The 12192-nt window shown below is 50.7% G+C and overlaps 1 protein-coding gene across 2 annotated transcripts; it reads left to right on the forward strand.

Moving 5' to 3' along the window:
- Positions 467-9755, forward strand: LOC102182304 (NKG2D ligand 1-like). Of its 2 annotated transcripts, none has more exons than XM_018053350.1 (3): positions 467-682; positions 7077-7352; positions 9282-9755. In XM_018053350.1, exons 1-3 carry the CDS (start codon positions 610-612, stop codon positions 9563-9565), a joined length of 633 nt encoding a protein of 210 aa, XP_017908839.1. In that variant the 5' UTR covers positions 467-609; the 3' UTR covers positions 9566-9755. The 2 variants fall into 2 exon arrangements, with proteins under 2 accessions (XP_017908839.1, XP_017908840.1); XM_018053351.1 differs by lacking the exon at positions 9282-9755 and adding an exon at positions 7980-8117.

Below are 12192 nucleotides of genomic sequence, written 5' to 3' on the forward strand. Positions count from 1 at the left end.
TGTTGTTAGTGTTAGTCTTGTTCAGAATGATCATCTACAATACATTTTTAGGGGATATATCAACCAGGCTCCCCTCTAATTCTCAGAAAACGATAGGAACCTCAGCTCCAGAATTCTCCCAGAGGACTCATGAACGTGATGTTAGCAAGATCACAGTCATAGGAGAGAAAAACCTCTCCGTCCACCTGGCCTTGAACCTCACACCATGGATGTCCAGGTCTGGGCTGAGGACTGATGGTGAAATTATAGGAAAGAGAGTGAGCATGTGTGAAGGCAAAACAGTGAGGGTGAGGTTGGGAGAAAAAGACCCATAGGCCTCCTCCCCCAGTCATGTGAGAGCAGAGTAGGGCTGCAGGGCTGGGCTGACAGAGCAGGACGGCCCCACCTGCCCCACCCCCGAGCCCAGCAAGAGTGCCCAGCCCAGACTCAGGCGCAAAGCCTCCAAGGGGAAACCTGGGCGGGGCCTGTCGGCGGAGGGACCGCCAGGCAGTCAGCTCTTAGGCGGCGGAGGTCCAGACCGCAGCTGCCGGCTAGCGGAAGAGGATCACAGGTTCTGACTTGGCAGCCTCGCACTCTTGCAAAACTGGGATCCAGGTGGCAAAGGGAGAGATGGGTGACTCCAAGAGCAGTCTTGGCTTCCTCGTTTTGCTTCTGATTGTCTTGTTCAGCGGGACGTCCAGCGGTGAGTTCCAGATGAACTTGCGGGGGAACGCGAGGAGGTTGGATGGGTTCTGACCCGAAAAGGGGATGGGGGTGGTGTCGGCGGGGGTTCGAGGAAACTTCTTGCAGCGTGTCGCCTCCGCCGCCTCCTCTTTCCCTTCCCTCGGCCCCTTTTCTCCTCGGAGGCTCCTCCCGGCTTCTTGCCGGCTCTCCGGGCCAGAACAGGGGCGTCTTGGGTGAAGTAGTGATGCCGGGAGTTTGGGAGGTGACGCTGGGAGAAGAGGGTGGCCGGGACGCGGCAGGAAATGCGGTGAAACCCCCCAAGGTTCCACCCGCCCCTGCAAAGTGGGAGCCCTGGAGCCGGGCGGTTTGGGACCAGTCGGCCTTCCCGGGGAGAAGGGACCCAGATCCACCCCACAAAGCACACCCTCCCGCCCCGACCTGTGCAACAGAGACCCTTCTGGTCCCTCCATCTCCCGGCCCTTGAAGGACCAGCGCTCTCTCCCGGCGGTAAGTTATAAACGCAGAGCGAACCCGGGTGCCCAGGCGGCGGGGGCGGCAGCGCACTCCCGGCTTAAACGTGCTAGAGTTGCTGTTGTCAGAGCCGCAGCTGGTGGCTCCACCCCGGTCCCTGGGCTCCAAGCCACGGCTCTATCCGCGTTCCCTGGGCTCCACCCCCGGCCCCAAGGCTCCACCCAGGGACCCCGAGGCTCCGCTGCGCGGCTCCCCTGGTGATCCCCGGGCTCTGCGGCGCAGTTCCTTCCCGGTTCCTGGGCTCCCCTGCGCGGCTCCATCCCGGACCCCGGGGGCTGGTGCGAGCCTCTACCTGTGCGGGGACCACGTGCGCTGGCCCATTGGTCTAGATGCAGAACTTTTTTTTATTAGAGAATTGATCTTGTTGGGCACTACGTCTGTCCTTTCACCTGTTAGTACGCAGCGAAACAGATGTCCTGCCTTTCACGTGGCCTGCAGAGTCCAAGTTGAATATAAGCAGGTTTCCAAGTAGACAATTTCGTGGACCTTCCCCTGTTCAGCATTTCTGCTTGGTGGGGGTGGGGTGCGAGGGGCACGGGGAGGGGATTTCTGGCCCTGTATCAGTGATTTGGCTCTAGCTTTCCTTCTCTGCAAAGTAGATGATGAGGTTATGATACTAACTGCAGTGCTGCGCTGACAGGATTAGTCTGTCAACTGTCAGTATTAGTATTGACATTAAGTTCTTCAAAAACTTCCCTGCTTCTAAAATTAGAAAGGAAGGAAAATGTGCTACGAAATGTGATGGCTTGTGCTGGGCCTCAGATTCGGAGGAGAAGCCCAGTTCCAGCAGCTGGCCCAGTGTCTCACAGGGCTCCATGCAGCCCTGGGGGCCTGTGTCTGACTGTCCCCTCACAGTCCCCCAGCGTCAGGGGGAAGGTGCCTGCTGAAGCCCGCTTGGAGCCAGGCAGCCACATACATCACCCAGCACCGCAGAAGCACATTGTCTTCCAGAACACTGTGCCTTAGGAAAGCCACAGCATCTGAACTTTCTAAGACAGACTTAGGGATGTGGGATATTTTCTAGATATCACCTTCATTAGGTTGAAAGTGTTTGTATAACTTTTGTGACCAAGACATTTTTAAATAATGTTATAAAATAAATACTTTTTAAGATTGTTTCAACACAAATACTTGGACTAGCTTAGGGCCAAGTGCTTTTTAGTTTCTACTTCATCAGAGTAATGTAGTTGACTCATCCTTGAATATGCCATGAGTAGTTGCTCACTCCTGTCTGACTCTTTGAGACCCCATGGACTATACAGTCCGTGGAATTCTCCAGGATTGAATACTGGAGTGGATAGCCTTTCCCGTCTCTAGGGGATCTTCCCAAGCCAGGGACTGAACCCAGGTCTTCCACATTGCAGGTGGATTCTGTACCATCTAAGGCACCAGGGAAGCTCACGAATACTGGAGTGGGTAGCCTCTCCCTTTTCCAGGGGATCTTTCTGACCCAGGAATTGAGCTGGGGTCTCCTGCATTGCAGGTGGATTCATTACCTGCTGAGCCACCAGGGAAACCCTTAAGTTTCTTTCTTTCTTTTTTTTTTTTTTAATATTTATCACTAGTCTTGGGAATTATTTGTCTATAAGATGAAATTCTTTGTCTTAGGAAAAGAAAAATGAAAAAATGCTCTCGCCTTGTACAAGAAAAAGCAGTGTTGGAGGAAGAAAACTTAAAAGCCAGAAGGAAAAAAAAGAGAAAAATACAATAGAAACAGAAAGTACTCTTTCATGGAAAGTTGCCTTTAAAATTTTTTTTTAATACAGAGGAGTTCTGCCTTCTTACTTTGGGGAAAGTAGGAGAGGAATTTACTGAAACATAGGAGGGACGGGAACAGGGTTTCCCAAGTGACACAGGGCTCGAGGGTGAGGCTGGGCATCCCCACTTCTACCCTTTGGTCCCACATTCATAGTGTCTAGGAATTGGGACAGCAGCAGCCTATAATGGTTATTGATTAAGGTAGGAGTTGACAGATTTTTTTTTTCTATAGAAGAAAGTGAATCTCAAGGTCTTATTAGGCAATTTGGTATCTGTATCTGGGTGCAAAAGGAGCTTCCGCATTTGGGGAGCAGCAGGAGCCAAATATAATGTGTAAATCAACTGAGAACCAGACTTGTCCACTGTCCTGGTTTCTGACCCCAGTAATGAGTGACCCATCCTGTAGAGAATCATCCAAGAGCTGCCTCAGTTGTCTGTTTACGAACCAGAAACGTACCCTGTCCTGCCTTGTAGCTTCTGGTGGTGGGACTGTGATAGGACTGTGGATCTACCTGTTATGGGCTAATGCACCCCCTTGCTATAGATGGCTTCCCTGGTGGCTCAGAGGTTAAAGCATCTGCCTCCAATGGGAGTAGACCCAGGTTCGATCCCTGGGTTGGGAAGATCCGGTGGCTCAGAGGTTAAAGCGTCTGCCTCCAATGTGAGTAGACCTGGGTTCAATCCCTGGGTCAGGAAGATCCCCTGGAGAAGGAAATGGTAACCCACTCTAGTATTCTTGCCTGGAGAATCCCATGGATGGAGAAGCCTGGTAGGCTACAGTCCACGGGATCCCAAAGAGTTGGACACGACTGAGCGACTTCACCTTCACCTGCTGTAGACTGGCTTCCTTGGTTCAAGGAGCGGTAGGGGACACTGCATGAAGTCACAGGTGTGAGCAGGGCATAGTGGCCCTGTATCAACTCTGGTGTCAGGCCTAGGTCCCCTGCTGGTACATCTTATTTGTTCTCTGTGGCCCTGGTTATGCCAAGCCACATAATCACTTCTATCCTATGACGGCTGGCCTATCTGAAATAATGGTTAGGGGTTGGTATACCCAGATCATGATGGGCAAGTCTGACATTCCATGACCAGAGGCCTCATCTCTGCCAGGCCCCAGGACCATACCAGGAGCCACACTGAATGGTATGGGCTTTCTCACTGCAAGTGGTGTGTCCTTTCTTCAGGACACTAGGAGTCTGTGTTGTGAGCCTCCAAGTAAAATGCCACATACAGCATGTAGCACCTTTCCGAACACAGATAGCTACGACGTCACTGGTTCTGTTGGGTCATCTGCCCAAGAAGCAGGTCCAGCCACACTCATCATTCATCAGTTGTGACTGCTTTTGTGCCAGGACAGCAGTTGCAGCAGAGACCTAGGGTCTACGAAGCCTGAAATGTTTCATATGTACCATTAGAGGGAACCTAGGACCTCAGTGGTAATTCAGTGGAGATGAGATAGGGACCACAGCTCTGCAGGACTTGGGAGGCTTTAGGTTGGTACTCGTTTCCATGATTTCCTCCAGGAGATGTGTTGTTTACACGTACTATCAGGGGATGGGGAGTCAGGGTCAGAAGAATGAATGTGGAATTCACGACTATGGTACCCTCACCCATGGTAGTTTACTAACAACACAGACTGTCCATTCATGTCAGAAGTCCAGGACATGTGCAATGGACACTGAGTGGATCTGTGGGCCCAGAGATAACCACTGTTAGCAGGACCTGGAACAGGTGTCTATTAATTGCCTGGTCCTCGGAGCGTCACTTCACAGCACGGGGGCCATGATCATGCTACCGTTCCTGTGTATGATGTTAGCAACACACTGGGTTGGGAGTAGTTTCTCCTTCTGCAGTTCCAGTTCAGTTCAGTCACTCAGTGGTGTCCGACTATTTGTGACCCCATGGACTGCAGCCTGCCAGGCTTCCCTGTCCATCACCAACTCCCAGACCTTACTCAAACTCATGTCCATCGTGTCGGTGATGCCATCCAGCCATCTCATCCTCTGTCGTCCCCTTCTCCTCTGGCCTTCAATCCTTCCCAGCATCAGGGTCTTTTCCAATGAGTCAGTTCTTCGCATCAGGTGGCCAAAGTATTGGACTGACTTACCCCAGTAAATAACCATGTGGCTCATCGGGAGAGGATGGAAGGACTTCTGCTCTTGCTGTGGTGATGAAAGGGCCCTCCTCACTGGAACGTGGCTTCTTTCTCTGGTGATGCCTTCTGAGAAGTAGCTCAGTTCTGGGAATTTTGGTAGGGATGTTTGGGAGGGATGGCTGCTTTCAGCCTGCTGATCATCCAGTCTTGTGTTTGTCTCTCCTTGGTTTCTGTCTGTCAGTCAAGCAGTTTGCATCCAGGTTCACTGACCATCTCTCTGCCTCTAGATCACCCTGTGCTCTGAGCCAGCATTGTGCTCTCGGCAGTCAGGCCCTGGCTGGCATTGGGCCTCTCTAATCACTTTCAGCTTCCCTGATAGCCCAGTTGGTAAAGAATCCACCTGCAACACAGGAGACCCCAGTTTGATTCCTGGGTTGGGAAGATCTGCTGGAGAAGGGATAGGCTACCCACTCCAGTATTCTCGGGCTCCCCTTGTGGCTCAGCTGGTAAAGAATCGCCTGCAATGTGGGAGACCTGGGTTCGATCCCTGAATCGGGAAGATCCTCTGGAGAAGGGAAAGGCTACCCACCACAGTATTCTGGCCTAGAGAATTCCATGGACTGGGTCACAAGAGTCAGACACGACTAGCGACTTTCACTAATCACTTTGACCATTGTACCAACTTTGCTCCTAACATACAACACTCCACCTGGAATCTGATTTTTCCCCATTTTCCATCCTGTTCCTGCTGGAAGCCCACGGCAACACGGTCTCCTACCACAATCCCTGATTTCCACAAAAGTCATCCTTGAGCTAATGGAGATGCTTCTCATCCACGCTTTCCTCTCGGGCTCCAGTCCATCAGGCTTTCCCATGGCACCTGGTGGTGTGGACACTTTCCTGCCCTTTTATTCCATGTCTGCCCTGGCAGATTCACTTCTCTGAGCCTTGGATCCCCTCCTCTTCCACCTGCCTCGGAAGTTCTGGACTTTCTCTTTCATGCCATGTGGGCCAGGCCTTTCTCCAGGCTTCTGAGACCCATCCAAGTGGGAGATCAGCAGTGTCTCCCCAGCCTTGCTAAGTCCTGTGACCCGTAATTATTAACTCTTCCTTCTCCAACTTGGGGTTCTGTGCTAACCCGCCGCCTCTTTGCCCCTCTCCCTGTGATCCTGCTTCCTCAGGGGCATCCCCACAGCCTCCCCATCTCTCACAGGACACGGGGTTAGATTCTGACCATCCTCTGTCATCTAGGCTTTTCCTGCATAGCAGCCTGGCATGTCTCGGCAAAGGTTCTGATGCTGGGAATGGACCTGGTGGACAAGGGGACACACCCAGGATGTGTGATCTTTGCGAGGCAGGGGACTCCTCCTTCTCCACAAGGAGAGGAGGGGCACTGGCTGTCTGGTGTGTGTTGTGGGGTGTCATTGCTCTGTCAGCCCGCCCTGCACTTTACTCCGCTCTCACATACCTGGGGGAAGGGGCCTCAGGGTCTTTTTTCCCCAACCTCACCCTCACTGTGTTTTGCCTTCACAGACCCTCATTCTCTTTCCTATAATTTCACCATCAGCCCTTGGCCCAGACATTGTCAGCGATGGTGTGAGGTTCAAGGAGAAGTTGATCAAAAGGTCTTTCTCTCCTATGACTGTGGTACAGCTCAGATCAAGTACATGAGTCCATTGGGAGAGGAAGTGTAAAATATGAGCGCCTGGGAAACACAGACTCACACACTCAGAGACACTGGAGACTTGCTCCAGGAGCAGGTGCCTGACGTTACACCAGAGAAACACATAAAGGGCGAGTTAGAAAATCCAAATGCAGGAGGAGTAGACTGGGGGCTTAGCTGCATCCACTGTTTTTGGGTTAAAAAAAAAGAATTGGATATTGTCCTTCCCTAGTAGTCCAGTGGAAAGAGCAGCTGTTGCAGGAGAGACCAGGGCCAGATTAGCTGGACCCAGGGGAGGTGGACCCAGGTGGGTAAGAATCTGTCAAGCCCAGAGGCTGAGCTCTTTCTTTCCTTCCGTGGGATCAGGCCCTCTGACCCTGCAGGCCAGGATGACATGCTGGCGTGAAGACAATGGACACACCAGTGCATCCTGGGAGTTTGGCTTCAATGGACAACTGTGCCTCCTCTTTGATTCGGAGAATGGACACTGCACAATGCTTCATCCTGGAGGGAGACAGATGAAAGAGAAATGGGAGAATGACAGGGCTGTGACGGACTTCTTCAAGAAGGTCTCCATGGGAGACTGTCGGGCCTGGCTTCGGGCTTTCTTGGTGCACTGGGAGAAAATGTTGAAGACCTCGGGTAAGTGAGAAGAGTAGGAGAAAGTGGTTGTCCTCTCATGGTGACATGGACCCACTCCCGTGTGGTGTGTGTGTGTGTGTGTGTGTGTTAGAATGTGATCTGTCAGAGGTGAGTTGTTCCTGGGGGAGCAATGGCCCGGGGACGCTCTGTCATCCTCCCTCCTCTTGCACCTCCTGACGTCTCTCCTAACAGCACAGGCCTTTGGAAGACTGAACATGCATATTTGCTGATCCCAAAGCTGTAGACATCTTTTTGATTTCTGGGATTTATTTCTCACTATACCTTCTTTCCAGAATCTTCTTTCAAATGTCACCAATTCCACTTCGGGAAAACTGTCAATACCGCCTCTGCTGTCAGCTCCTGAGGACTGCATCCTCAGGTCACCGTCTCTGGTGTCACAGCAGGACTGAGTGTGTGTGTTGGAAACCTTGCTCCCCCGTTAGCTGTCAGAGCCCCGTGAGGACTGGGCTTCTCCCTCCCCCCCGTCTCGCCTAGGGATCTATCACAGGGGCCTTCATGTGATGGGTGCCAGCTGTCTGCACAGTAGGGGTACTGAGTCAGGGGGGTGAGGAGGCATCTGCCGAGTTTGGGGTCTGGACAAGGGCTTCACTCTTACCCTCCTCGCAGTATCACTGACCACGGGAGCCTCTACAGTGCAGCCCACGGCCTGAGCCATCAAGCACTTCACCTGGATCACCACCGGGGTTCTCACCAGTTTTGTCATAATGGGCATCATAATCGCCTGTATCCATTAGAAGAAGAGGTACTGAGGGCAGAATTCAGAGGAAAGGCAGGGGCATGGGGCCTGGTGTGAGGACGAGGAGGGAAATCCCAGCCAGCCCCTGCCCCTCACTAAACCTCCTCTTCCTGCAAATGACCAGGTGAACAAGGCCTCACATAACCTGAGAGCAAGAACTCAGACAAGTTCAGCCCTGAGTTCTGAGAGGTCCCCACTGTCAGGTGACATTGTGAAAAGGGAGAGGCCTTCACTAGGCTGAGGGTCTACTAATGCTTAAAGGGTTTAGCCAAGTCCCCTGACTGAGCACAGACTGCTGGCTGGCAGGGCCCAGGGTAGGTGGTATGAGAACAGCAGGCACTCGGGGAGGGCAGGACTCACGGGGGCTGAGAGCCGGATGGGGGCTCCACGTGATGTGTCAGCGGGGACCCACCCAGGGGCCAAGGTGAGAGGGACTGGGCTCTCACCCAGGAGGAAGGGGTGGGAAGGCCTTTGCAGACCCAGCTCCAAAGACCTATTCTCACAAAAGTGGCCTGGGTCAGGCAGGTAAGGCAGGAGCCCCACAGCAGAGACTGGGGTAAGGGCGAGGCCAGGCCTGTGCTCCTGGAGCAGCTGCAGTTGTAGTTCAGCCTGTGGCCTGCAAGTCACCAGCCTCCTGGGGACCCAGAGCCTCCATCACTAAGCGGCCCTGCCTTGAGCAGAGGTGCCTGGGGATGGTGGGCCTGAGCTGGGGTGGAGGCGCCCAGCTGGGGGGACCAGGAAGAGATGGGGGGCAGGGAGCCTGGTCCTGAGAGCTGTGTGTGCTGCTCAGAGGCTGGAGGGGCACAAAGGAAGGAGGTTTGCCTGCAGCCCCCCAAGGCTGTCAGGAAGCAAGGCCCCTCCTCTGGGGACCTGCTCCCTGGTCCTTTAGGCCCCCCTCGGGGAGGATCCGGACCTGAGTAAAGGGAGCAGATTGATTCCTCACTGGCTCCAGTCCTGAGCCTGAGCAGGGGGTGTCAGGGCCTGGGGTGACTGTGATGCAGGAAGGAAGGAGGAGGTGACAAGAAGCTGCTGGGCCTGGGGTGGGGGTGGGGGTGGAGGACATAGGAGCCCCTCAGTGAGGGTGGGGCTGGACGGGCCTGGGGAGGGGCAGCCCCAGGAAAGTGAGAGGAGTTCCTCAGCTTCCTGGACCAAGGCCTCTTTCTTTTCTGCAGGAGGCGGTGCTCCCAGGAAGCCCAACAGGTGCTCTTTTGGCCTGAGGACTCAGTCTCTGCTTGGCCGCCTTTGTTCTCCTGCGTTCACTTTAGAGCCAGGAGATGAGACCCAGGAATTCGGAGCCGGCCTTCCAGTTATGATGACAAGGTGGCTGCACTGTCTCCTGTCTCTTGTCACATCTGGTGAACAGCCTCCTGAGTCTCTCTTTTTTTCCAGCCTATTTTACCTCTTTCTCTTGGTGCTAAATGATGGAATCCCTGCACTGAAATGTTCAACTACTTGAACAGGAAATCTCAAATAGGACATTTTCTGTCTTCTAGTTTGTGAAAAATCAGACTCTTCTCTGTATGGGAATCTCATTGTTGCAAATGATGATAATGGGAGAAAAATACCATCTGCTTTTACAGGACTCAGGGATTCTTTGTATGTTCAGAAAAACAACTTTAGAGTATTTTCAACAAAATAAAATATTGTGCCTGAATGTCTCTTTTAGTCATTTTATTTCCTAATATGAATATTTAAGTCAGTATCTCGCTATTGCAAAGGACATAAATACTTCAAGTTTCTTTTTCTAATCAAAGAGGGAACTCGGGGCATTTCACCCTTTTCCCACCTTATGGGATTAAAGAGAACTGATGATTCGGCTACATTTATTGTGGAAGCCGAGAATAAAAAGAACGCTTTTAAACTAACATGCAGTCTAGCTGTCAATCCCAATCCTGATACCTGGATCCAAAGACATATCCTAGAACTTGTGCAATGAAATCGTTTTTTATTTCATCAAGATCTGCACCCTCAGTAGTGACTCCTGTGTTCCTCTATTCCTCCCCTCCTCAAAGGAGAAGCCAGACTTCACAGCACAAACTATGGCTGTTTTGAAAAGTAGATTTATTTCCCCATTGACAGGATCATAGAATACATAATGAATTACTACAAATAAATAAGATAAATTGTAACTTTTTGGCAACTGATGAGCTGTTCACATATGGTGAATTGTTCTTCAGACGCTAAGTTATGTCCAACTCTGTGACCCCGTGGACTGCAGCATGCCAGGCTTCCCTGTATCTCACTGTCTCCGGAGTTTGCTCAAACTCATGTCCATTGAGTCGCTGATGCCATCAAACCATCCAATCCTCTGTAGCCCCATTCTCCTCCTGCCCTCAATCTTTCCCAGCATCAGGGTCTTTTCCAGTGACTTGGCTCTTCATATGAGGAAGGCAAAGTATTGGAGTTTCATCTTCAGCCTCAGTCTTTCCAATGAATATTCAGGACTCATTTCCTTTAGGATTGACTGGTTTGATCTCCTTGCAGTGTAAGCGACTCTCAAGAGTCTTATCTAGCACCACAATTCAAAAGCATCAGTTCTTCAGCACTCAGCCTTCTTTAAGGTCCAACTCACATAGTGCATGACTAGTGGAAATTCCATAGCTTTGAGTGGACAGACCTTTGTTGCAAAGTGATGTCTTTGCATTGCACGTCCTACTCAGCATCTTTCGTTTTTCTTCTCAAACCAATTTTACCACTTGACCCTGATGGTCAGTTTTGCTTTCTTGTCATGCATGTGTTCACTGGGGCAGCACTTTTGATTTCCTTTAAGTACTTTTCCTTTGCGTTCACAACTTGACCAACTGTTTGATTTGAAAGGCCTAGCTTCCAGCCTGTCATGGCTTTTGATATGCCTTTTTCAAAACCTTAACTCTTTCTCCCCTTGGATTTAAAGAGAAAGATGTCTGATTCTGCCTCTCACTCGGACACGTAGGGGGCACTGTAAGCTTATTTTTTTTCTTTTCTTAACCTTTTCTTCCAAGGAGCAAATGTCCTTTCATTTCTTAAATAAAATTAATTTTAATTCGATGGCTGCAGTCACCTTCCAGGTGATTTTGGAGCCCAAGAAAATAAAATCTGCCTGTGTTTCCACTTTTTTCCCATATTATTGCCAGAAGAGATGGCCCCAGATACCAAAATCTTAGTTTTTAGAATGTTCAGTTTTAAGCCAGAGTTTTCACTCCTCCTTCAACTTCCCCACGGGGCTCTTTAATTCCTCTTTGCATTTTGCCATTCGGGTGGTATCATCTCCATATCTGAGGTTGTTGTTATTTTTCTCAGCAATCTTAATTCCAGCTTGGCATTCATCCAGCCCAGCATTTCACATGATGTATTTGGCATAGAGGTTAAAAAAGCAGAGTGACAACATACAGCCTCAACGTACTCCTTTCCCAATTTGAACCACGCCATTGTTCCATGTCCAGTTCTGACTATTGCTTCTTGTCCTGCATACAGGCCACTCAGGAGACAGGTAAGGTGGTCCGGTATTCCCATCTCTTTAAGAATTTTCCACAGTTTGTTGTGATCCACACAGTCAAAGGCTCTAGTGTAGTCAATGAAGCAGGAGTAGATGTTTTTCTGGATTCCCTTACTTCTTCTGTGATCCAGAGGATGTTAGCAATTTGATCTCTGCTTCCTCTGCCTTTTCTAAATCCAGAGTGTACATTGGGAAGTTCTTGGTTCATCTGCTCAGGCCTAGCTTGAAGGATTGTGAGCATGACCTCACTAGCATGTGAAATGTGTCCGATGGTATGAGAGTTTGAACATTCTTTGGTATTGGAGTGAAACCGACTTTTCCAGTCCTGTAACCACTGTGGAGTTTTCCAAATATCCTGGCATACTGAGCGCAGCATTTTAACAGCATCATTGTTCAGGATTTTAAATTGCTCAGCTGGAATTCCATCACCTCCACTAGCTATGTTCTTAGCAATTCTTCCTAAGGCCCACTTGACTTCACACTCCAAGATACCGGGCTCTAGATGAGTGACCACACCATCGTGCTTATCCAGGTCATTAAGACCTTTTTTGTACACTTCTGTCTGTTTTTGTCACCTCTTTTTCATCTCATCTGCTTCTGTTAGGTCC

Source organism: Capra hircus, chromosome 9, assembly GCF_001704415.2.
Source record: "Capra hircus breed San Clemente chromosome 9, ASM170441v1, whole genome shotgun sequence".
In the NCBI taxonomy this organism is placed as follows: Eukaryota; Metazoa; Chordata; class Mammalia; order Artiodactyla; family Bovidae; genus Capra; species Capra hircus.

Bases quoted from the DNA above. Each gene is read 5' to 3' on its own strand.
- LOC102182304 (XM_018053350.1), top strand. From the start codon at position 610: ATGGGTGACTCCAAGAGCAGTCTTGGCTTCCTCGTTTTGCTTCTGATT. The intron at 683-7,076 runs GTGAGTTCCAGA...CCGTGGGATCAG, and splicing joins GTTCAGCGGGACGTCCAGCG to GCCCTCTGACCCTGCAGGCC. The intron at 7,353-9,281 runs GTAAGTGAGAAG...TCTTTTCTGCAG, and splicing joins GAAAATGTTGAAGACCTCGG to GAGGCGGTGCTCCCAGGAAG.